General features: G+C 46.5%; 2 protein-coding genes across 3 annotated transcripts in view; one reads left to right on the plus strand and one right to left on the minus strand.

Annotated features, from left to right (window-relative positions):
• The first annotated feature begins 253 nt into the window (after nucleotides 1-253).
• On the plus strand, nucleotides 254-4027 carry neu4 (sialidase 4). Its single transcript, XM_055646018.1, has 2 exons — nucleotides 254-606; nucleotides 2865-4027. Exons 1-2 carry the CDS (start codon nucleotides 406-408, stop codon nucleotides 3936-3938), a joined length of 1275 nt encoding a protein of 424 aa, XP_055501993.1. The 5' UTR covers nucleotides 254-405; the 3' UTR covers nucleotides 3939-4027.
• Nucleotides 4028-14578: 10551 nt separating this feature from the next.
• stk25b (serine/threonine kinase 25b) overlaps nucleotides 14579-26440 on the minus strand; it is a 64010-nt gene continuing 52148 nt past the window's right edge. For both annotated transcript variants that reach the window (XM_055646017.1, XM_055646016.1), the window contains 3 exons: nucleotides 24300-24371; nucleotides 21586-21722; nucleotides 14579-17510 (listed from right to left, as the gene is read on the minus strand). In XM_055646017.1, the coding sequence (XP_055501992.1) occupies nucleotides 17471-17510; nucleotides 21586-21722; nucleotides 24300-24371 (249 nt within the window). In that variant the 3' untranslated portion in view covers nucleotides 14579-17470. The remainder of the gene's footprint in view (nucleotides 17511-21585; nucleotides 21723-24299; nucleotides 24372-26440) is intronic.

Below are 26440 nucleotides of genomic sequence, written 5' to 3' on the forward strand. Positions count from 1 at the left end.
TCTGGAACTCTCTGCCACAGAGGGTAGTTGAGGCCAGTTCATTGGCTATATTTAAGAGGGAGTTAGATGTGGCCCTTGTGGCTAAGGGCATCAGAGGGTATGGAGAGAAGGCAGGTATGGGATACTGAGTTGGATGATCAGCCATGATCATATTGAATGGCGGTGCAGACTCGAAGGGCCGAATGGCCTACTCCTGCACCTAATTTCTATGTTTCTATGTGCGAGTCTCGACCATGAAGGGGTTAACCTAGTGAGGGCAGCAGGTCAGGCTGGAGGTAGACAAAGGAGCTCGGCACATCCGTGCGCATTCGGCTGAACTCCGCTTGACTCCTGTGGGCTCGGATTCCGGCGCCAGACAGCGGACTCACCCCCTCCTCCGGCCGACCCGCTCCCGACTCGCCGAGAATGATCTCCCGTTACCTCCCGGCCAAGACCATCCTGTTCGAGCAGACGAAGAATGGGACCACCTACCGGATCCCCGCGCTGCTCCACCTGCCCGCCTCGGGGACCCTCCTCGCTTTCGCCGAGGAAAGGCACAGCCCCGCCGACGTGGACGCCACCGTGTTGGTGGTGCGCAGGGGTGAGCTGTCCCGGAACCGGGTGGAGGTGAGCGCAGACCGTAGGGAACTGCGGGGGTCGTGGTGGGATCTGCGGGAAGGTCTTCCTGGCGGCAGCAGGCTTCCCATCTCCTCCCACCTCCTTCCCCCTCTTTCTCCTCCTCCCCTCCCTGGCGGCTGCTGGCTTCTCCTCTCTTCTCTTCCCACCGCTTAGAACCTCTTCCCCCCTTTCGTCTTACCCCACCCTCTTCTCCTCTTCCCCCTACCCAGCCTCCTCTCCTCCTCTTTCTCCCCCTCTCCTCCACCCTCCCACCCCCACCCCTCTTTCTCATCCTCTCTCCTTTCCTTCCCCCCCCCCCCCCCCTTGTGTAAAGCGAATGTTAAAATTGTGACCGTAACACGGGACAGTTGTGGGGTAGTTGGCACTCGGTGCTAACACGCGGGTGCAGCAGGCAAACTGTGCAAAGGGGTTATTTTAGGGTGGTTTTGTTGGAGTTGTACAGAGTTTGGGCGAGGCCCCGACGGGAGGACTGCACTTTGTCACCCTTGTTGAGAAATGAAAATGAAACTCCAATCATTGTTCCAATGGTTGATATCTGATTCAACAGGTCATGTTTATGATATTACGCGACACCAAATAAAATGAAATGTTTGGCTATCGGTATTATTTAACAACAACATTCAATAGGGTGATTTCACCAAAGGTCAAATGAGCGTGGATCCCCCCTCACGTGACCGAAAGTTTTAACTGGAGTTTGGTACATGCAAGTGAATGGGGAAACACGCACTTTCCCACCCGTTAAAAACATGGAAAACGGCCGATGTTTGAGCTGAAATTTTCTGTGCTAGTCGGGGTGACCGTGAAGCACAGCGACCTAAATTTTCAGGCAAAAAAAAAGATAGAAAGTAAGGCAATTACAAGAGGGAACTGAAGGTAGAAAGCGGCGGAAGTGAACAGCTGACAATTGCCGTGGTGATTTTAAGATCCAAAATATCGGGAATTATCGCGTTTGCTCGCTGAATTTCATCAAAAGTAAGGCATTATTAACCTTCGTGAGGGGGGGATCTACGCTCATTTGACCTTTGGTGAAATCACCCTATAGTCTGGAAATTCTGTCCATTTGGCGTCACTGACGGCCGGGAGTGTACCCCATCCCGGGATGGCGTTGCATGTGTTGGCAGCACCAGCGTTGGATGCAGTGAGCAGAGATTCACCAGGCCGAACCCTGGGATGAGCGACCTTGCACCGTCCCTGAAGAAGTTTAGAGTTTAGAGGAATGAGGAGCGGTTTTATTTTCACTTAAAATCTCGGGCATAACAGGGCAGTTCCCGAAGCACCAGAGGCTGCCGATGCGGGAATCTTCAGCAAAACACAAACTGCTGGAGAGACTTAGCGGGTCAGACATCGTCTATGGAGATGTTGAGGATAGATATTGATTATCTCTGCTGGCGGCACAACCACCCGTGTCAGGACGTAGATATATTGATTTCACCAATGGGGGGGGGAGGCGGCGAGGGTGCATTTCACTTTAAACCTTTTAACTGGAGGAGAGCACTCAGGACGAATTTACTGGCCTGTAGGTGTTATGGCACACAGATACTTTGTTTATAGGGTGATTTCACTAAAGGTCACTGGAGCGTAGATCCGCACCCACGTGACCAAAATTCTCAAGTGGAGGACACTCGAGGCATTATTAACTTACTTTTGATAAATTCAGCGAGCAAACGCGATAATTCCCGATATTTTGGACCTGTAAATATCCACGGCAAATGTCGGCTGTTCATTTCCGCCGGATTTACACCTTCAGTTCCCTCTTGAATTTACCTTACTTGCTATCTTTTTTTCCCCCTGTAAATCTAGGTAGCTGTGCCTCACGGTCACCCCGACTGGCACAGAAAATTGCAGCTCACAACCTCGCCGTTTTCTATGTTTTTAACGGGTGGGAAAATGCGTTTTTTCCCATCCACTAACATGTACCGAACCCTCGAGTGTCCTCCACTTGAGAATTTTGGTCACGTGGGTGCGGATCTACGCTCCAGTGACCTTTAGTGAAATCACCCTATAGAAACGTGGAGGAATTGAAGGTCGTGGGGAACTGGCTCCGAAGTGGGGATGACTCCTGCATTCCAATGTTCAATTCGCGCTGCCCCTTGCACCGTTTCCCCAAGATGCGACGGGGGCGGAGGTCGTTCCGGAGGGTGGGAATCCTGGTGGGAATTTGTAAACGGTAGTTTGCAACATTTGTTGGTGACACCAATCCAGCCACCCGGGCGTGATGCCGTGCTCTGCCTGTCTTTGTGTTGCAGTGGGGGGCGATGGAGGTGGTGGGGTCCGCCCTGCTGCCGGGACACCGCTCCATGAACCCGTGCCCCGTCTACGACGGCTCCACTGACACCATCTTCCTCTTCTTCATCGCCATCCCGAGCAAGGTGTCGGAGGCGCATCAGCTCCAGACCGGGGACAACATGACCCGCTTCTGCTGTGTGAGCAGTTCGGACCGGGGCGGTAGCTGGAGCGGCCCCAGCGACCTGACGGAGGCCACGCTGGGCCGCTGCCTGCAGGACTGGGCAACCTTCGGCTTGGGCCCCGGCCACGGCATCCAGCTGCGGTGCGGGCGGCTCCTGTTGCCGGCCTACGCCTACCGCATCGACGCCAAGGATTGCTTCGGCAGGAGGTGCAAGACCAGTCCGCACTCCTTCGCCTTCTACAGCGACGATCACGGGCAGCGCTGGCGGGCCGGGGAGTTGCTGAGCGGCCCGCAGACGGTGGAGTGCCAGCTGGTGTCGCTGGACGAGGGGCCGGGCCAGGCCGACGTCTACTGCAACGCCAGGACACTGGGCACCTGCCGGGTCCAGGCGCTGAGCTTGCACCGCGGCGCTGCCTTCCAGGAGGGCCGGCCCGTCCCCAAGCTGCCGGAGACACGGGGCGGATGCCACGGCAGCATGGTGGGTTTCCCGGGCCTTGTGCCTGGCCGGGCTAAAGAGTCCGGGACCAGTGACCGCTCCTCTTCCCCGGAGCTGCCCCCCGGTCTCCCCGCCGCCACTTGGGCGCTGTTCTGCCACCCCACCAGCCCAACGGCCCGCCTGCACCTCGGCCTCTACCTCAGCGCCTCCCCGCCAGACCCGCACGCCTGGTCCGAGCCCTGGGTCATCCACCGAGGCCCCAGCGCCTACTCGGACCTGGCCTACGTCGAGCCGGGCGCCGTCGGGCAGGAACCCGCCTTCGCCTGCCTCTACGAATGTGGCGTGGTCACGCCGCACGAAACCATCGCCTTCAGCCTGTTGACGGTGCGGGAACTGATGCACAACGTCCCGCACTCACCCGGCAACAGCCAGGACCTCAGCACGGCCGCCCGCACCGCATGTTGCTGCGTTACCTGAGCCCGGTGTGGCCGTGGCCCTTGGTCAGTGCTGGCGATTTAATGTACACAAACTGTAACCTGACAAATAAAGACTATATAGCAAACCTAGCACCTTTGTTGTGTGTGTTTGTGTGTGTGTGAGTGTGAGTGAGAGAGAGAGTGTGAGTGAGTGAGAGAGTGTGAGTGAGTGAGAGAGTGTGAGTGAGGTGGGCGTGAAATAATCTTCACATTCAACCTGTATTTGGAAGAGCAAAAGCCTAACACTGATGCTCCCTGAAGCGGGGGCAGTGCAGGTGCAGGAGGGAGAGAGGTCAGGACTGCAACTGGATTTGTGATTGGGGACCATGCCCTCACCCCTGGGGTAGCAGTCCTTCTGGTAATTGAGGAACCCCTGTGATTACAGCCCGCGGCCAATCTTTAACATTCCCTTTGTATTGCAGATAAATTGTAGTTTTAGCAATCATAAGGTCGTCTGATAAATTGTCCGCCCTCAACTTTTACATTTATTTGCCTGTACTTTTCCTCTCTAACCACCTACATAGACCAACATCTCTCCAGCAATCCTGGTTTAGTCCTTGCAGAGGTATTTCCCTTTTCCTCCTCTGGCTCTTCCCCACCCTCTATGTAACGTAAAGGTATCTTGTTTTCTCTCTTTTCCGGTCTTTGATTGTTCCTCTCCACTGATGCAGTCTAACCTACCGGGTTTTGCATTGATTTCCAGCATCTGCCTTCGATTTTTGAAATGCAAATTTATTTGGGATAAGCCTGTGGAGAGAATGGGGAGAGAAGCTTTCTTAGATGGCAAGTTCAGCTTTCGTGCCTTGCTCAATGAATCATAACATATCTCTTATCGCAGTAATTTCGTAACGTGGTATTTTAATTGTCCCAAAATCCTTATCTCTCATGCACGCTCCTCTAATGTCCTTGGTACGAGCGCCTGTTGCTTCCAATCTGGCATTCCATACATGAGGAGATTTGGCCTTCTTTAGAAGAACTGCAATCGGGTATCTAAAGTGGAAAATAAAATAAAGATTTATAAATTCCCCTGTATGGTTCAGTCAGAATCTGAGGGTGTTAGTGATTTGGGATTTTGATAGTCAAATTGCGTAACAACCGGTTACTCCACAGTTGGCAGGATGCGAATTTCCAAACCTTCCAGTCCCGCCATCCCGGGAATAAACCATGTGATTCTACGCTGCCTCAATAGCAAAAATATCCTTCCTCAAATTAGGAGACCAAAACTCCACACAATACTCCAGATGTGGTCTTGCCAGGGCCCTATACAACTGCTGAAGTACCTTGTTGCTCCCATACTCAACTTCTCTTGTTATGAAGGCCAACATGCCATTTGCTTTCTTCACAGCCTGCTGTACCTGCATGCTTACTTTCAGTGACTGGTGTCCAAGGACACCCAGGTCTCGCTGTACTTCCCCTTTTCCTAACCTGACACCATTCAGATAATAATCTGCCTTCCTGTTCTTGCCACCAAAGTGGATAACCTCACATTTATCCACATAATACTGCATCTGCCATGCATTTGCGCACTCACCCAACCTGTCCAAATCACCATGCATCCTCATAGCATCCTCGTTACAATTCACACTTCAAGTTTAAGTTCAAGTTCACATTTATTGCCACATGCACCAATTAAGGGACAGTGGAATTTGATTTACCATGCAGCCACACAATCAAAAAGAGCACAATACACAATAGAATACAACATGAACATTCACCACAATGGAATCAACATTCTTCTCTATGGTGGGAGGCAATAACGTTCAGTCAGTCCTCCTCCTTTGTTCATCCGTGGTCAGGGCCATGAACCCTCCGCAGTCGCCGCTAGGGACAGACCGATGTACAGGCCCTCTCATTGGGATGCTCAAAATTCCGATGTCGGGACAGACGGACATTCAGCAGCTTGAAGGTCGCGAATCGGCCACTTCCTACCGGAGACCACGGCTTCACAATGTTATAGGCTGCAGGCTGGCGGTTGGAGCTCTTCTCCAGCGATCCCAGATTCCGCGATGGAAAATCCACGCCGCGCCTGCGGCTAGAAGCTCTGCAGACCGCGGCTTCAGGATGTTGTCCGTGAGCCAGCAATCGGAGCACTTCTGGTGATTCCCGGCAAAGGATCGCCCGGCTCCGCGATGGAAAGTCAGCGCTGCACCCCCTGCCGAAGCTCTGGGCCTGATTCCGGGAGTGGCCGCACCAATCCAAGCTGTTAGGCCGCGAGGGAGGGCAAAAATGCGACTAGGAGAAAAGTCGCATTCCACCGAGGTAAGTGACGAAAAAACAGTTTCCCCCCCCTATTCCCCGCCCCCACCCCTCCCACATTTGTAGACATACTAAAAACAAAAAAATCGAAAAGACGAACAGCTGCCGGCAAGGCTGCAGGCTTGCGGTACCACCCAATAGAAACACCCAGCTTTGTATCATCTGCAAATTTGCTAATGTTACTTTGAATTCCTTCATCTAAATCATTAATATGTATTGTAAATAGCTGCGGTCCCTGCACCGAACCTTGCGGCACCCCACTAGTTACTGCCTGCCATTCTGAAAGGGACCCGTTATTCCCTACTCTTTGTTTCCTGTTTGCCAACCAATTTTCTATCCATGTCAGCACTCTACCCCCAATACCATGTGCTATAATTTTACCCACTAATCTCTTGTGGGGAGACCTTATCAAAGGCTTTCTGAAAGTCCATGTTCACTACATCCACTGGCTCTCCCTTGTCCATTTTACTTGTTACATCCTAAACAAATTCCAGAAGATTTGACAAGCATGATTTCCCCTTCGTAAATCTATGCTGACTTGGACCGATCCTGTTACTGCTATCCAAATGTGCCGTTATTACATCTTTGATAATCTACTCCAGCATCATCCCCACCATTGATGTCAGACTAACTGGTCTATAATTCCCTGCTTTCTCTCTCCCTCCTTTCTTGAAAAGTGGGATAACATTAGCTACCCTCCAATCCACAGGAACTGATCCTGAATCTATAGAAAATTGGAAAATGGTCACCAATGTGTTCACCCTGGGATGCTCTAGAAAAGAGCCTTGAGTACCCTGGGATGCAGAACATCAGGCCCTGGGGATTTAGTCTACCATCAGTCTACCCAATACCATTTCCTGACCTGAATCACTTCACATTGCTAAGCAAATCTCGTGGCTTCAAAGCCAACTCTTAGGATATTTCATACTATTTTTCTGTGGTCCTGGCATGCACAGCTAAGCCTACCAGTCTGAAGTTAATATCTATGGTTTTACAAGCAAGCTGGAAGAAACTGGTCATCTCTTGAAGCACATGAAGAACCAATGATCCCTGGTTCTAGACAGCCCCGCCTGGGAGACATGTTCTCAACATTTTGTCTCGTTTTAATTTGATGCCCCTCATTTTAATGGCTTAATGGCAGAACCCTTAACAGCACTGACTTGCAGAGGGTTGGGTTTCCTGAAAGTGGCAACACAACTAGATAGAGTACTAAACAACTCATATGATGTGCTTGCTGTCATAGGTTGCAGCATTTTATAAGAGTCAGGAAATCTTGATGCAGCTTATAGGACTTTGGTTAGGCTGCATTTGGAGTATTGTGTGCAGTTCTGCTTGCCCCATTGCAGGGGGGGATGCAGAGGCTTTGGAAACGGTGCAGAGGAGGTTTACCAGACTGATGCTTGAATTACGGGGGTATTAGGCTACAAGGAGTTTGTATTGTTTTATCTGGAATACTGGAGATTAAGGGGAGATCTGATAGAGGTCTCTACAATTTTGAAAGGTATTGGTAGGATGGACAATCAGAATCTTTTTCCCAGGATAGAAATAGCAAATACCAGAGGGCATAGCTTTGAGGTGAGAGGGGCAAATTTTAAAAGAGAAATGTGGGGCAAGTTTTTCTCACAGAAGGTGGAGGTGGTGATGGAAGAGATATAACAGTGACATTTAAGACACTTTCTAAAGTTATATGGGTATGCAGGGAATGGAGAGATATGGATTATTTGCAGGCAAAAAAGAGTGGGTTTGTCATAATATTAGGCACAGACATTGTGGGCTGGATGGCCTGTTCCTGTGCTGTACTGTTCTATATTGTCTAGTGAATGTGAACCAAATCAACAAGCTCTCCTGACTGCCCCACCATCACAAGAGTAACTTGGCTACGCTCCCTCTAATGGCAAATATGTATTTTCTGTGCAAGAAGAACATAATTGCACACAGTGCTCACTGTTTAGTCTCATCAAGGCTCTGTGTAAATATAACAAGATTATTCTATCTTCTGTATTCAAGGCCAACGTTTCATTAGCTGCCTTAACTGTTTGCCGCGCCTGTGTGTTTGCTTTCAGTGACTCTTTGTAGGTCAACACTTCCCTTGATAACACCATAAGCACCACCTATACTTTTCAAACTGCGGTGTCCATTTATCCACATTAAACTACACCTCATGTACATTTCCCCATTCAATCAGCCTGTCCAGGTTGGCTGGAAGCATCTTTGCATCCACCCAGTTTAATGCTTTTGGTGGGGTCAAGGAAAGAGCGGTCACGTTGTGGCCATGTTTCCACCAATCTTTCCACCACTACGCACCAGAAGCGCAAGATGCCATTGTATCCGAGAAGTGTGTTCAGCTCTGTCTGAACAATTTCTAATCTTATGATGTGGACTCGATAAGAAGAATGCTTTTGGCAAACTTGGAAATATTTGTTGATTCCCTTATCCAGATCATTGATGTATATTATGAATAGATCAGACCAAGGAACAGATCCAGCCCTAGCTCAGTTCCTCCACCCCTGTCACGTCTGCTCCCAAAATGAAGTTTTCCATACAAGGGCATCCAAGATGTCCTCATTCTTTAATGAACGTAGTTTTCCCCTTTCTGTCATAGATGGGGCCCTCACACATGTCTTCTCTGTGTCCCGTAGTCCTCTCCCCCCCCCCCCCCCCCCCCCCCCCCCCCCCCCCCCCCCCCCCAGACGCAACAAGGACAGAGTTCTCCTGGTCCTCACCTTTCACCCAACCAGCCTCTGCATCCAACACATCATCCTCGGCCATTTTCATCACCTCCAATGTAAGCTCACCAGATTCCCATCTCCACCCCATTCTGCCTTCTGATGAGGCCACACCCTCCGCAACTCCTGGATTCACTCCCTTCCCACTCATACCGACCCCTCCCTAGGTACCTTCCCCTGCAACTGCAGAAGATGTAATACCTGCCCTTATACCTCCTCCTTTGCCTGCATCCTGGGACCCCAGCAATCCATCCAAGTGAGATAGAGGTGCACATGCACCTCCTCCAACCTCATTTAGTGCATTTTCCCCATGTGGGCTCCTGTACATCAGCGAGACCAAGCACACACTTGGACACCATTTAGCTGAATATTTGCACTTGGTCCACCAAGTCATACTGGACCTTCAGATTGCTAATCACTTTTACAACCCTTCTCATTCCCATACTGACCTTTCTGTCCTGGACCTCCTCCATTCCAGTGTGAGGCCGCACGCAATTGGAGGAAAAGCACCTACATTTTTTGCTTGGATAGTTTACAAGCCAACAGTATGAACGTTGAATTCTCCAATTTTGGGTAACTTTTACAACCACCTACCTCCGCCCTTTCCCCACCCTGTTCCCCATCTTTCCCCCCACCCCATCTCCCACTAAAAATCAGTAAAGTAGTTCCACAGTTCCCAACTATGTATCCCACTTGGGCTTACACCTGTCTCAAGCCAATGACCAACCTATCAGGGAACCTCCTTGCCTGAGGTCATCTGTTGCCCACCCGATTTGTATTGTTATTTCTTCGCTTCCAGTTTTCCCCTAGTCTGAAGAAAGGTCCTGCTAGTTGATTCTAAAAAAAACTTAGACTTTATCAAAGTTCCTTTTTCCAAGTATCCTCTTAACTCATCCTTCATACAGCCTCGAGCAATTTCTTCACCATTGATAATGAGCTACCTGTTTTGTGTTTTCATGTTTCTCATTCATTTCATTTAAAAATAGTGAGTTTGTGTTTACTACACTTTAATCTGCAAGAACTATTATATAATCCAGATAATTTAAAATGGTAGCCAATGCATTAATAATTTTCACAGCTACCTCCTTCGTTCTCTGGGATGCAAATCATCAATCCTGGAGATTTATCAGCTCTAAAACCCATTAATTTCTTCGCATAAGGTAGACAAAAATGCTGGAGAAACTCAGCGGGTGGGGCAGCACCTATGGAGCGAAGGAAATAGGCAACGTTTCGGGTCGAAACCCTTCTTCAGGCTCAATTTCTTCAGCATCAACCTTCTTTCAGTTGCTCCCATTCAATGGAGGACTGTCACCTTGTATTTGAACTGGCCAAATCTGGTGAAACATCATCACCGTGACATCTATATTACTAAAAGTAAGATCTTGACCGCTTTTGACTCACTGCAATGTGATTTTCGAGAGAACGCCGCCACTTACGACCATCATTTTTGGGCACCTCGCTCAGAATCCCCCTCCGCCGGACTGGATCGGAGGATTTTTCCCATCGATGAAAAATCAGAGAGATATTAATGTTTTTAAATATTTCGTCATTCTCTCTGCTGCCCCCGCTGGTGGCAGGGGGGAGGAACTATAAAACACGAAAGTGTCGTGGGTCACTCAGTCTCTGCCAGACGGAGGAAGCGAGAGGGTCATGGCTCTCTGCAGCTGCTAATAACACTGAACGCACGTCTACTCCATGGTGAGTCCCCGGGATGTGGTTTGCAGCAAATGTGTTTGTTGTTTGCAAAGTGTGTGTGTGTGTGTATGCGAATGAGTCTGTGTGTGTGTGTGTGTATGTGTGAATGTGTGTGTGTGTGTGTGTGTGAGTGAGAGTCTGTGTGTGTGTCTGTGTGAGGTGGAGGGTGTGTGTGATCAACAAATATCAAATAGTACAAACTTGCACAACAGAAAGCCCCCCTGCCAGCAATATTGGAATTGGTGGCGATGCGGAATATTGCGTTGGGTGACCAGTCCTCCCATGTGATGCTGGGACCCAACGGGTCCCACTTAGCCTAGTTAACTCTATTTCTTGCTCCAGAGATTTTTACTGCCCTGCTGTGTATTTCCAGTGTTCTCTATTCCTGTTTAACATCTGCAATGTTTAGTGCCTCATGGTTCCAATATTTTGTTTCCTTTCTCTCTCCCTCCCTCATTCATCTCCTATTTACAACTTCTTCAGATACATCATTCACAAATCTTGCAGCCAGCATAACTGCCACTTGTGCCACACAGCCTCTTCTGGTCTTCACCCCCTTTGCCTCCACCTCCAGGCCTTTTTCGCTGGTAAAGAGTCTGCGCCTCTCAGTGATGACCCCTTCTCTTGTCTTCAGCATTCCTCTTCCTTATGGACCCCCATATAACGGTCAGGAAGTTGTTGCAGCTTTAAAAAAAAAATTTAGTTCAGTTGCATTTGAAGTATTGTGTGTAGTTCTGTTTGCCCCATTAATGGAAGGATGTAGAGGGTTTGGATAGACTGAAGAGGATGCCATGTGGAATGTGTTTCTTACATAGAGAGGTAGGTATCTGCAGCGTGCTGCCAGGGGCGGTACTGAAAACACTATTATTGCATTTAAGAGGCTTTCCGATAGGCACATGAATATGCAGTGAAATGGAAGGTAATGGATCACCTGCAGGCTGAAGGGATTAGTTTAATTTGGCATTATGTGCACACATCTTGCATCTATTCCTGTGTTGCACTGTTCCATGTTGTACCTACAGGGTGGACCACCACCTAATCCACTGCAATACCTTGGCCAACCTAATGATTCGTAATACAGACGAGCCACAAAATGTTTAACCTGGCTTGGAGGCCACCAGCATTGGCGACATAGGCTTTCCTGCCAGCAAATGTTGCTACATTAATAGAAACAACGAGGAGATGGAAGAACTACTAAAACATAAACACAAGGCATTCTTGTTGAAGAAGGCGTCAAATTTTATATCTAATGGCTTCTGAAGGCTGAGGTCTAACAGGATACTGCTGACCTCTAATGGTACCCAATTCACCCATCATTTCCACAGCTACCTCTGATATTCTGGGATACAAATTATCAAACCCTAGAGATTTATCAGATTTTGTTTTATCCATTTCTGCAGCACTTTTTTGCTTTTTGGTTTAGTTTATTGCCTTCAATAGATGATTTTGTAGTTCAATATGATGACGTGAAGGAGATAAAACACTTTGTAGTATTGCGTCAAAACGATACTCTACTGCAAAACAAAGGATTTGGTTATCAATTTCAGGAAGCGGGATGATGTACACACCAATAGTGCAGAGGTGGAGCTGGTCTGGGGTAGGCGGGTGGGTACATAAATAAAACACTGATCTTGTGCTCTTCCGGTTTGCGGGGTTTTTCTATTTATGCAAAAACGGTATGCGGTAGCGCTACGATTTTCCGCCAGGTTACTCACCGTTCTCATGTGCTGCGAGTGCAACAAGTTTCATTCAGATTGGTGGTATAGTGTAAAAGTTAACGAGGTATAAAAATCTTAAACACCACACGTGCACAGATCGATCTCCTCTCCTGCCACCCCCCGGGACGTCTCTTCTCCTGTCACTCCCCAGGACGGTCCGCCCCTTCCTGCTCCGTCGCGTCTTTACTGGAGCTGAGCGACGCTGTTGGTGACCAGCGGAGGTCTTCAACCGGACACAATTTTTGGTGGGACCGGGAGCGGCCCGGATTCGGAGATGTTGCCAAACGGAATGCAGAGAGTCCGATCTAGTGGAGGAGCTTCCAGCGCCCGCAGTGAGTCCCAAATGCAACGCCCCACAGCTCCAGCCCCTCTGGTCCCCCTCGTTGACTCCTGCCCCCCTCTCCCGTGATACCCCCTTCTCTCTCATGGCTCTTCTCCCCCCCCCCCCCCCCCACCACCAGACACTCCCATCCCGCCCACATGCCGGTGCGGCTGTAACTGCTGGTGCTTCGGGACCGATTCGAGGCCTAGTTCTGAGGGCTGATGCTCCTCCGGGGCACGCAAGAAGGGAGAGGAGCTGCAACCTCGTGATCCTGGGGAGGGAGAGTGGGGGAGGAGAGGGAATAGAGGGAGAGGAGGGGAGCAGGAAGGGGAGAGGAGTTATGGAGGGATGGATTGAGTGACTGAGGGCGGGGAAAAAGGAGGTGAGGGAGGGATTTGGGAGGGTTGGAGGGAAAAGAGGGAGGAGGAAGAGTGGGGGAGGAGTAGAGGAGGGGGAGTGGGGAATATAGGGAGAAGAGAGCAATGAGGGGAGGTGTAGAGTGGGGAATAGAAGGATAAGAGGGGGTAGGGAGGGGAGAGGAGTTATGGAGAGAGGGAGTGTGAGGGTTACTCCCTCCCTGAAGGAGTGGGAGAGGTGAGGAAGGGATTGGGGGAGGGGAGGAGGAGAGAAAGAAGAGGGTGAAGAGGAGGGGGAAGAGAGTGCTATGGATGAGTTGTGCCTGTGCAGTCGGGGGCTGTGGGCGAGTGGTGGAATATTACGTTGGGGGACCAAGCCTCCTGTGTAACGGGTTCCACTTGGTCTAGTTACCAATAATTGGTTCTGGCCCAACCACATTGCCACCATGTGCAGGAAAATGCACCACTGCCTCCAATCCCTCAGAAGACTAAAGAAATTTGGAACGTCTCCAATGACTTTTATCCATTTCTACAGATGCACTATCAAAAGCATCTTATCCAGCTACATTACAGCTTGGCATTACAACTGCTCTGCCCAGGACAAGAAATTGCAGAGTTGTAAACACAGCCCAGCCTTCTCCATTACCTGCTCCCCATTGATTCCAGCTATACTTCAAGCTGTCTCAGGAAAGCAGCCAACATAATCGAGGACCACTCACATCTTCTTCTCCCTTCTCCCGTCGTGCAGAAGAAACAAAGGCTTGAAAGCACCTGCTGCCAGATGCAAGTACAACTGTTTTCCTACTGTTGTCAGACTTTTGAACAGACTTCTCACAAGCCAAGGATGAATTTCCAAACTTCCAGTCTATCTTGTTGCTGACTTTCAACTTCATCTACATTTTCTCAGTAGCTGTAAAATGTTATATTCTGTAAATCTGTTTATTTTCTATTTTGCACTACCTGATGTAATCATGTACTGTATGTTACTTATGATCTTCCTAGACAGTACGCAAAGCAAAGTTTTTCACTGTATCTTGATACACTTGGCAATAATATACCATTACCAACTCGCTCCAGATTTTACCACTCATCTACACATTAGGCACAATTTACAGCTGTCAATGACCCTACCTTTTTCCACATAATGTTTCCATGCTGTATTGCTCTATGACTTTATAGCTATCAAACATCAATGGAATGAAGATCTATCAGCCTATAAACAGCTAAAATAAATCAGAGCCTCTGATGGATTAAAAACTATATCCTGTTTTAGCTTGCTGTGTTAAAATCTTTAAAACACAATGAGGTAGTATGGGCTTCTTTTTGTTCCAATGCCTCGATTTGAATACAATATTAATTAAGGTCATGCCTGCTGAATCTCGGCTGACACAGCATTGCTTAGAGTCATAGCAAGCTCAAAGAGGTACCTTAATCAGGATTCCTCCTCACTGAAAATAAATTAGCAGATCAATCATTTACTGTCAAATTTCCTTCTTTAAAATGTGCATGGGAGAAAATAGACCCACTTTGATACTGTTGCTGTGAATAAATCCAGAGACAATCAGATGGCCCATTCTTGTATTTTATTCTTGTCCATTACATTGTATATAAAACACGATCCACTGCTCCAAGAGCATGGATACGCTCCTTCACCATAAATAACTACAACCAAATCTAAATTGGATTTTAAGATAGGTAATAAATGGGTTTGCAAACCAAGGTGTGCACATGTACACTGTTAATGCACACAGTATACAGATACAAGACAGACAGGAAGACAATCCCCAGTTTCACTGACAAAGTTGTGAAGTTACTGCTCATCTCAATGGGATACAGGCATCTGTAACTTGGAACTGCATACAGCTGCGTCAGACCTGGAATCACCACGGGAGGGAGCCTTCGATGATAAGCAGAGCCAGTATAATTTTAAAAGGAAAAATCTAATTTTGTTTAGGTGCTGGCAAACTAAAATCCAGAGACTAATTGGAGAATGGGTTACTCCAGATTTCCAGCCATAACACTGAGGTATAACCCAGCAAAATAAATCAACCTGTCCCTCCTGGGGATTATGCTAAAGTCATAGCTGGAACTGGCAGATTGCTATCCTTTCATGTTTGGTGACTGATTAGTTCTTTTGCCTGGATATTGCCAAGTGCACTTAAAAAAATCTCTTATATGTCTCATTTCCCCATATATCACACTGCAGTTCCTGTTTTACTTGCAACCCTTAATACCAAGTCCACTCTTAATTAATACTATTTTTCCCTTATGTAATACCATCTTTCTGAAAAATATCATTTAGATCAGGAACATTGAGATACTAAATACATTTCCTCCACACCCACAAAAACCTTATTTTTTTCATTTTAGTTCCCCCCCCCACCCACATCATTGACATTTCTACCAGACTTGGGTCAAATGTTTTTGTGTTATGCACAAGACAATGTGGCTGGGCATATTTTGTAGCATTATTGTCACTCATTTTGTTCATATTCCTAATGCATAGTGTAACAGCAAAATAATCCATTCAAGTTATCATGCCCTTTAAGGCTATACAGAGGATCTATTTAAAATTATTATAGATTCTAAATTACACTATGGAACCGAGAAGGAATGTGCTCTTACTTGCAAATTGGAACATTTAGGTACCTTCAGAAGAAACCACAAACTTAATTGGGGCACGATATTATGGGAACTTTCTTTGAATGCTACATCAAATGAGATAAAGAAACTTCCTTTGAAAGTAGATGAAGTAACAACTGCATCGCAAAACTCACTTTGCACATGCCCTGCTAACACCAGGGTTTCCCCTGTTTGTTCAGTAGGAAAGCCCATGTCCATGCCATTAAAGACGTTGGCCAGCAGCGTTTCAGTTAAAAGACTGAGCACAGTCCCACAGATCTCCAATGACCCAGTGATCCTTTGGCAACAGCAGCTCTATTGCTGTACAATTGTAACAGTAGTATTTCTTCAATGTGCCTACGAGTTCTTGTTCTCTGGAGTACTAACAGTGCAAAATCAGTTTGGGGGCAAGGGGGCACTTGTGATGTTGAAAATATTTGAGTCATCTGCCTTTTTCATTGGTCCTTAAATTAAACAGGATGTTTTTTTTCCAGTTGCCCATTGGCACCCGTTTAGAAATGAAAGGTTTGGAGTGTTAACACATAGCGAGTCTGATCTAGATTTGACCAGACTGACTTAAGACACTCAGTCTTAAATTTCTCTACCATCTGATCCAAGTAACATCCGGATTCATTTGTTTTATGCTCTCCTGAGCAACCCAGGCTGGAGAGTTTACAGAAATTGAGATTTTGCCATAGGAGGCTCTACATTTTTCTCTCTCCTCCATTCAATTTTTTTTCAGGGAAACAAAAATGTGTAATCCCCAACAGGCATGATTTGCACCCTTTCAACCAACCCCATGATTCAGCACTGTGGAACTGTCCTATAGAGACAATTACTTTTGCAGGTCTCAGTACAAATAAAAATGGGGGATCATGCCATTGTAATTTGCAGTGTTTGGAGAGGTGGAAGAATAGAAAGCTTTGGTGCTGGTTTGAACGAGGGATTAATATATACTCAGGTGTAACATTAGTGTTTCTAGAACTTCACATTTAAGTGTTTTTTTTAAAATAAAACTGTTTTCATTCCTTTCTCAATCTCATCCTTCACAAATTCACCCTTCCAGTTGTTCGAAGTCATTTCAATAGCCTATCCATTTCTCCACCGGCAACATGCAGGGGTCCATTAGGAAGCTGTTACTCAAGCAGACTGACAGGCCAGTAGATTGGAGTGACTGAAAAAGCATAGCCTTTGCAGTTGAGAGACATTTTGTTCATGCCATCAGACTATTCCAAGACAGAGGAATTCTTCAAGGATGATCTGGCTGACCTAAAGTCTGGAGAAGCATCAGCAACTCCTACATCCAACTACCGGCTAAACAGGCTTTAGAACATGGCCCCATCTTAAAAGAGTTCAGTGAAAGTTGTACATAATCTCAGAATCTCTACCCTGAATGAATATAATCCATGCCCTCGCACCCTTATAAATGGTATTATTGAATTTTAAAACCATTTAAAAAAATTGACCTTTGAAATCGGAAACTGAATCTTAGACAGGCAAGCAAGAGATGCTGTCTCTCGCACAGTACATTTCTACTAATACAGTTTGATATACACCATCAATTAACCTTCTCTGCATATAAAGAAACTGTAAAAATATTATAACTTCTAATTAAAACAACAAAAAAAATCAACCCTTCATATTTGGTGCCACCCCTCATGGCAGCAGTTTTAAAAGTAAAACATCTTCAGTTCTGATCCAACAGTGTGATCGAGTCTCAGCGCCTTGGCCATGAAGCAGTGGCATCAGCAGTCACGGACTTTCCTAACTGCAGCAGGAAGGGTGTTGGGTGCTGGGTCACGGGGCCCCATAGGCAGCCCCTGAAGGTGCCAAGATCCTCACCGTGCCGAATTCTTGCCAGAACTGCTTATTGAAAACCTGAAGAAGGGGTAGAGAAAAGAAACGTCAAAAGGGGGAGCTTGACTCCAGCAGTCATTAGTATACAGTTTCTACTGCACCCACTCAATTAAGTCCCATCCTGCCATCTACCCACCCACCCAGAGTCTGGCTGAATATCAACTGCCTCAAGTGCAGTGAACTTGGGAACTGATTTGGAAATTGACTGAAGAAGAAAGGTCTCAATTATTCTCTGGAAGATTAGCACACATTAGCAGGGTTTCAGGGCGGACAATATAACTGGGATCTATGAGGAACGAGTATTTGCACTGAAAGGCGAGACCCACAGATGTGTTTGTAAAGATAGCTAGTTTGGATGGAGAGTTATTAAGTGAGAACTCTGGTTCAATGATTCATCCTAGTTACAAACTATGTTTTTTTTTTAAAAACAAAAAACACATTGATAGCTACCACTGGAAACAGGACGTCAGAATGATAATTTTTCATTCAGTGAACTATGATAGAGGAAAGAATTGGCAGTATCGTTTCAAGAAATTAGTAAAAATTGCAGGTAAATGATTGTAAGGGGCCAACCTCAGACAAACAGGCTGTACTAGCGTAGAGGTTTTATCCCAATGGGCTTGTGTCGTCAAGACTTGCTGGTTTGCAGGTTAACTAGCCTCTGTAAAAATTGCCCTGGTGTGTCAGGAGTAGATGAGAAAGTGGGATAACATAGAAATAGTGTAAACGAGTAATTAATGTTTGCCATTGACTTGGTAGGCCAAAGGGACTGTTTATGTGCTATAATTCTAAACTAAACCCATTATATTCTGCAACCACTAACTCTATATTTAATTAATGATTTATTGTCAAGAAAGTGGGGCATTTAAATTTGAGTAATTTAAGCCTCTGTCAATATAATTCTTAACCACCACGGCAAAGGGGGTGAAACAAAAGGATCGAAGATGCAGAATCTTATAATTTACACAATGCAATCTTAATGTAAAAATATGACTGCTTGATATATAATTCTCATTTTCAAAGGGCCAGCATTATCAATTTCTATGAATTCTACGAGTTTGTTTGTGAGAATGAACTGAAATCCCAGGTGATAATCGAGTTTGTACACTGATACATTTGCAAACCTAATGGCTGGTGAACCACAGCAAGGGTATTCTGCGATCTGGAGAAAGTACATTAGGTATTCCTTGGCCAACAATAATTTCTCTCAACCTGACTGAGATAGATTGTTACCACACTGTCTGTGGCAGACAGGTTTTTAGAGTGGTAGACACCAATCGGTTGCAGCGGTTCTTACATAGTTACAAAGTTATACAGCAGCATCTCGGGACGTCTAGGGGTTCTAAAAGTTGATTTATGGACGCAGTTTTTTTGCCCAGTTACTCATTTTCCAAGGTGTGGGTGGTCCTTTTTTGAAACATAAATTGCCTCTTTTTCCACTTCAAATTTGTGCTTAGGTTTGGGGTGAATGAGCCAAAGCAGTCCTTTTAAAACATTCTCATATTATCATATTCAAAGAAGATAAATAATACAATACTTTCAACAGGAGACAACCAGCAGTTTTAATATTGGAAAATAAAATTTAGATCCCAAATGTGACTATCCAACATTGTAACAATAAATTATTAGAGAAACAACGAAAATAGGTGCAGGAGTAGGCTGATCATCCAACTCAGTATCCTGTACCTGCCTTCTCTCCATACTCCCTGATCCCTTTAGCCACAAGTGCTACATCTAACTCCCTCTTAAATATAGCCAATGAACTGGCCTCAACTACATTCTGTGGCAGAGAATTTCAGAGATTCACCACTCTCTGTGTGAAAAATGTTTTCCTCATCTTGGTCCTAAAAGATTTCCCCCATATCCTTAAACTGTGACCCCTTGTTCTGGACTTTCCCAACATCGGGAACAATCTTCTTACATCTAGCCTGTCCAACCCCTTAAGAATTTTGTATGTTTCTATAAGATCCCCCCTCAATCTTCTAAATTCTAGCGAGTACAAGCCGAGTCTATCCAGTCTTTCTTCATATGAAAGTCTTGACATCCCAGGAATCAGTCTGGTGAACCTTCTCTGTACTCCCTCTATGGCAAGAATGTCCTTCCTCAGATTAGGAGAACAATACTGTACGCAATACTCCAGGTGTGGTCTCACCAAGACCCTGTACAACTGCAGTAGAACCTCCCTGCTCCTATACTCAAATCCGTTTGCTATGAATGCTAACATACCATTCGCTTTCTTCACTGCCTGCTGCACCTGCATGCCTACTTTCAATGACGGGTGTACCATGACACCCAGGTCTCGTTGCATCTCCCCTTTTCCTAATCGGCCACCATTCAGATAATAGTCTACTTTCCTGTTTTTGCCACCAAAGTGGATAACCTCACATTTATCCACATTATACTGCATCTGCCATGCATTTGCCCAGTCACCCAGCCTATCCAAGTCACCTTGCAGCCTCCTAGCATCCTCCTCACAGCTAACACTGCCCCCCAGCTTTGTGTCATCCGCACACTTGGAGGTGTTGCATTCAATTCCCTCGTCCAAATCATTAATATATATTGTAAATAGCTGGGGTCCCAGCACTTAGCCTTGCGGTACCCCACAAGTCACTGCCTGCCATTGTGAAAAGGACCCGTTTACTCCTACTCTTTGCTTCCTGTCTGCCAGCCAGTTCTCTATCCACATCAATACTGAACCCCCAATACCGTGTGCTTTAAGTTTGCATACTAATCTCTTACGTGGGACCTTGTCGAAAGCCTTCTGAAAGTCCAGATATAACACATCCACTGGTTCTCCCTCATCCACTCTACTAGTTACATCCTCAAAAAATTCTATAAGATTCGTCAGACATGATTTACCTTTCATAAATCCATGCTGACTACCTTATGATTTACCTTTCATAAATCCATGCATGTGGAGAAATTGTTCCTGGTTTGTACATGAATGATAAAATCTGGGGAGAGTTAATGGGAATATGGAAAGAATAAACAATGGGAAAATTGTAGGATTAATGCAAAGAGATGGTTGATGATCGGTGTAGACGAGGTAAGCTGAGGGCCTGTTCCTGTGCCATATCGCTCTGATTCGAATTGCTAAGCAAGAAAGAAAACTAGAGATACTTGTGGGGGACAAAGAGAAGGAATGTATTGCACAGGAGGACAGTGAACTCCACAAGCATGAATGAGGATCAGCGTGGAGTGGACACGCGGTCTGATATCATACAACCCTAAGGAATAGAAAGGAGGATAAAATAGAAACTCAAGGTGCACGTGTATGAACTGCTGAAATATCCAAAGATATTTAACAAGATTTACAAACCTTATATTGTTGTTGACAGAGTTATAACTCACATACAGTGAAGATTCAGTTCATATTCTTGGGGAGCAATGTCTGAGCAAATGATTCAAAGGGAAAACCTAGGAGTAGAGTTTTTCTTCAAAGCGGGTGGCTAGTTGAAATATTTTTTAGAAATGGATAAAGTATCACACAAGTTATTACAAATACCATCCACTTATTGCACAGGTACTATCCCATATTTACCATATCCCACTTCACCCACTAAAGGAAGGGAAGTATTCTAATATTGGGAGTGTTGGAGAATTCAATGCATGCCAATCACAAACTGATAAGGGGCACTATGTCTAAGAAAGAACTGCAGATGCTGGAAAAATCGAAGGTAGACAAAAATGCTGGAGAAACTCAGCGGGTGAGGCAGCATCTATGGAGAGAAGGAATAGGTGACATTTCGGGTCGAGACCCTTCTTCATAAAAGAGCACTATGTTCTCCTTTTATCTCTTGGGTCTTCTACTCTATCACGTAAACAACCCCTCATTTATAGTGTTTGTTGTACCCTCACATTAGCCCAAACAGTTAGCAGCCAATTCATTGTTTCTGTGAAGTGGTCACTGTTGTGCAATCATGACAGCAGCAAGGAGCAAATGAGACAAGTGTAGACACAAGGAAATACAGATGCCGGTTTACCAAAAAGCGGGTCAGGCAGCATCTCTGGAGAACATAGATAGGTGACATTTTGAGTTGAGACCCTTCTTTAGACTTGGTAAGCAGACCCTTTAATCCTGTGAATGTTCACTCACCTTCGTACCCGCTCCACCATGTGTGCTACCAGTTTATCCGAAATGCCTGGACAGGATTCCTCAGCCAGATTAAAAGCATTCTCCAGCTCTTCAATGGCACCCAGATTTCCACCAGTGACTTTGTGCTTCTCTTGTAGCTGCACCAAAACAAAATATGTTCAAAAACTTGCCAATGTCAGACAAAAGCAACTAACTCGTGTAAAAAAGCATGGAACTTCCACTGAGATCAGAAATGAAACAGGGCATGGAATAACTGATATTTCTCTGGAACATATTACTTTAATATAAAAAATCATTATACTACTAAGATGACTAAACTAACACTAGTCATTTTTTTGATGTGCCATTAATATTGTAAGATGCCAATTAGTTGATGACTTCAATTACAACAATTTCTTTTTGTTAATGACAACAGATAACCATACCAGATTTGTCAAACGAGTGGTATATTTAGGCAAGGCAAGGCAACTTTATTTATATAGCACATTTCATACACGAGGCAGACTCAAAGTGCTTCACATAAAAACATGTCATACAATAAAATGAAATAAAATAGAAGAATTTAAAAAAAATAAAGCAAAATTAAAAATGCATTATAAAAAGTGCAAAAGTTAAAAGTGTAATGTAGTTAAGATTTAGCTGAAAGCTAAAGTAAACATAAAAGTTTTCTCTACAAAGCTGAGGCCACGCGCCAACTATCGGACACCTCCTCCTACTTACCCCTGGACCATGACCCCACTGACGAGCACCAGGCCACCATCTCCAGCACCATCACCAACTTCATCCACTCCAATGCCCTACCCGACCGAGCCTCCAACCTCATCGTTCCCCAGCCCCGCACAGCCCGATTTTACCTTCTCCCTAAAATCCACAAACCAGATTGTCCCGGAAGACCCATTGTCTCCGCCTGTTCGTGCCCCACCGAACTCATTTCCAAATACCTTGACTCCATCCTATCACCCTTGGTTAAATCCCTCCCTACCTATGTCCAAGACACCTCAGACACTCTCCGTCGTCTCCGCGCATTCAATTCTCTAGGCCCTCACCCCCTCATCTTCACCATGGACGTCCAATCACTATACACCTCCATCCCCCACCACGATGGTCTCACAGCCCTCCGTTTTCTTCCTCGACCAGAGAAGCAACCCATACCCAGCCACTGACACTCTCCTCCGCCTAGCGGAGCTGGTCCTTACCCTCAACAACTTCGAGTTCGACTCCTCCCACTTCCTCCAAATACAAGGCGTAGCTATGGGCACACGCATGGGCCCCAGCTATGCCTGCCTATTTGTAGGTTACGTCGAACAATCCTTGTTCAATACATACCAGGGCCCCATCCCCAACCTCTACCTCCGCTACATCGACGACTGCTTTGGTGCCACCTCCTGCACCCGCACACAACTGACTGACTTCCTCCACTTCACCACAAATTTCCACCCGGCACTGAAATACACCTGGACCATCTCCGACACTTCCCTACCATTCCTTGACCTCACTATCTCCATTGCAGGTGATAGACTTCTAACCGACATACACTATAAACCCACTGACTCCCATGGCTATCTGGACTACACTTCTTCCCACCCTGCTTCCTGTAAGGACTCCATCCCCTACTCCCAATTCCTCCGTCTACGCCGTATCTGCTCCACGGATGAGGCGTTCCACACCAGGACATCTGAAATGTCCTCACTATTCAGGGAACGGGGGTTCCCCTCCTCCACCATAAATGAGGCTCGCACCAGGGTCTCTTCCATACCCCGCAACACTGCTCTCTCTCCCCATCCCCGCACTCGCAACAAGGGCCGAGTCCCCCTAGTCCTCACCTTTCACCCCACCAGCCATCACATACAAAAAATAATCCTCCGTCAGTTTCGCCACCTCCAACGTGACCCCACTACTGGCCACATCTTCCCATCTCCCCCCATATCTGCCTTCCGCAAAGACCGCTCCCTCCATAACTCCCTTGTCAACTCTTCCCTTCCCTCTCGGTCCACCCCCTCCCCGGGCACTTTCCCTTGCGGCCGCAGCAGATGCAACACTTGTCCCTTTACCTCCCCCCTCAACTCCTTTCAGGGACCCAAGCAATCGTTCCAGGTGCGACAGAGGTTTACCTGCATCTCTTCCAACCTCATCTATTGCGTCCGCTGCTCTAGATGTCAGCAGATCTATATCGGTGAGACCAAGCGGAGGTTGGGCGATCGTTTCGCCGAACACCTCCGCTCGGTCCGCAATAACCTAGCTGACCTCCCGGTGGCTCAGCACTTCAACTCCCCCTCCCACTCCGCCTCTGACCTCTCTGTCCTGGGTCTCCTCCATGGCCACAGCGAGCAGCACCGGAAATTGGAGGAACAGCACCTCATATTCCGTTTGGGGAGTCTGCACCCCGGGGGCATGAACATCGACTTCTCCCAATTCTGTTAGTCCTTGCTGTCTCCTCCCCTTCCTCAGCTCCCCTGCTGTCTCCCCCCACCCTCCAGCCTTCCGGCTACTCCTCCTTTTCCCTTTCTTGTCCCCACCCACCCCCACCCCTGATCAGTCTGAAGAAGGGTTTCGGCCCGAAACGTTGCCTATTTCCTTCGCTCCATAGATGCTGCTGCACCCGCTGAGTTTCTCCAGCTTTTCTGTGTAACCATAAAAGTTTTCAGTCTTATTAGAACTGGGATATTTATTAGAACCATAACAACACATTCAGCCAAATACAATAGCTACATTACCTCTCTGAACATGGGATTGACCAGGGTTGTCAAGCACTTTGACTTTGGCAGTCGCTTCATAGGTTCTGAGGACTAAATTAAAGAAAAGATACAAAAGAATAGTGAGCAAATCGATGGACAATATTGCTCATAACCGCTTTCAATCACACTCATCTCCACTTTGTGCCATGATCAGTGCTTTTGAACTTTCCTCAGAGCACTAGAAACATAGAAACATAGAAATTAGGTGCAGGAGTAGGCTATTCGGCCCTTCGAGCCTGCACTGCCATTCAATATGATCATGGCTGATCATCCAACTCAGTATCCCGTACCTGCCTTCTCTCCATACCCTCTGATCCCCTTAGCCACAAGGGCCACATCTAACTCCCTCTTAAATATAGCCAATGAACTGGCCTCAACTACCCTCTGTGGCAGAGAGTTCCAGAGATTCACCATTCTCTGTGTGAAAAAAGTTATTCTCATCTCGGTTTTAAAGGATTTCCCCCGTATCCTTAAGCTGTGACCCCTTGTCCTGGACTTCCCCAACACCGGGAACAATCTTCCTGCATCTAGCCTGTCAAACCCCTTAAGAATTTTGTAAGTTTCTATAAGATCCCCTCTCAATCTCCTAAATTCTAGAGAGTATAAACCAAGTCTATCCAGTCTTTCTTCATAAGACAGTCCTGACATCCCAGGAATCAGTCTGGTGAACCTTCCCTGCACTCCCTCTATGGCAATAATGTCCTTCCTCAGATTTGGAGACCAAAACTGTACGCAATACTCCAGGTGTGGTCTCATCAAGACCCTGTACAACTGCAATAGAACCTCCCTGCTCCTATACTCAAATCCTTTCGCTATGAAAGCCAACATACCATTCGCTTTCTTTACTGCCTGCTGCACCTGCATGCCTACCTTCAATGACTGGTGTACCATGACCCATGTCTCGCTGCATCTCCCCCTTTCCCAATCGGCCACCATTTAGATAATAGTCTGCTTTCCCGTTTTTGCCGCCAAAATGGATAACCTCACATTTATCCACATTATACTGCATCTGCCAAACATTTGCCCACTCACCCAGCCTATCCAAGTCACCTTGCAGTCTCCTAGCATCCTCCTCACAGCTAACACTGCCCCCCAGCTTAGTGTCATCCGCAAACCTGGAGATATTGCCTTCAATTCCCTCATCCCGATCATTAATATATATTGTAAATAGCTGGGGTCCCAGCACTGAGCCTTGCGGTACTCCACTAGTCACTGCCTGCCATTGTGAAAAGGACCAGTTTACTCCTACTCTTTGCTTCCTGTTTGCCAGCCAGTTCTCTATCCACATCAATACTGAACCCCCAATGCCGTGTGCTTTAAGTTTGTATACTAATCTCTTATGTGGGACCTTGTCGAAAGCCTTCTGGATGTCCAGAGACACCACATCCACTGGTTCTCCCCTATCTTCACTATCTCCCTATCTCCACTAATCTTCCGTCCCTTATAATAGAACCCATAAAATGTCCTTGTTTTTTTTACTTTGTACAATATACTGACTTTTAAAACCTCAGTTTGATGCTACATATCATTATGACTTCCATACCTCATATTCTTGACATCTGTAAAAATGTTTCATCTGGGTAATGTCACTATACTCTGCCCTACCTTGGCTAATCGGTTGTTGCAACCCTTTTCTCTCACAATATTGATTTCCCCCAGAAACCGCTGGCAAACATCCACCTTCTGCAAACCTACCATTCAAAGTACCTGTACTACTATCCATGTTCTAACATGCACCAACTCTCAGTCACTCTCGGCCTCCCCACTGTCACATGTGCCTGGATTAAGGATTTCCTCACAAACCGGCCCCAGACTGTGAGACTCGGCCCCCACCTCTCCTCCACTCGCAGGTTGAGTACCGGTTCCCCACAGGGCTGTGTGCTAAGCCCCCTCTTATACTGTCTCTACACCTACGACTGTAGTCCGGCCCACAACAACAACCGCATCGTCAAATTTGCTGAAGACACTACTGTGGTCGGACTTATTTCAAAGGGAGACGAGGCAGCCTACAGAGAGGAAGTCCTGAAGTTGACAACCTGGTGCTCAGAAAACAATCTGGCTCTGAACACCAGGAAAACAAAAGAGCTCATTGTCGACTTCAGGAGGCACAGCACCGACTT

The sequence above is a fragment of the Leucoraja erinacea genome, chromosome 14, assembly GCF_028641065.1.
Source record: "Leucoraja erinacea ecotype New England chromosome 14, Leri_hhj_1, whole genome shotgun sequence".
In the NCBI taxonomy this organism is placed as follows: Eukaryota; Metazoa; Chordata; class Chondrichthyes; order Rajiformes; family Rajidae; genus Leucoraja; species Leucoraja erinaceus.

Coding starts and splice junctions, on each gene's coding strand:
- neu4 (XM_055646018.1), top strand. CDS start 406: ATGATCTCCCGTTACCTCCCGGCCAAGACCATCCTGTTCGAGCAGACG. Junction 607..2,864: donor TGTCCCGGAACCGGGTGGAG/GTGAGCGCAGAC, acceptor TTTGTGTTGCAG/TGGGGGGCGATGGAGGTGGT.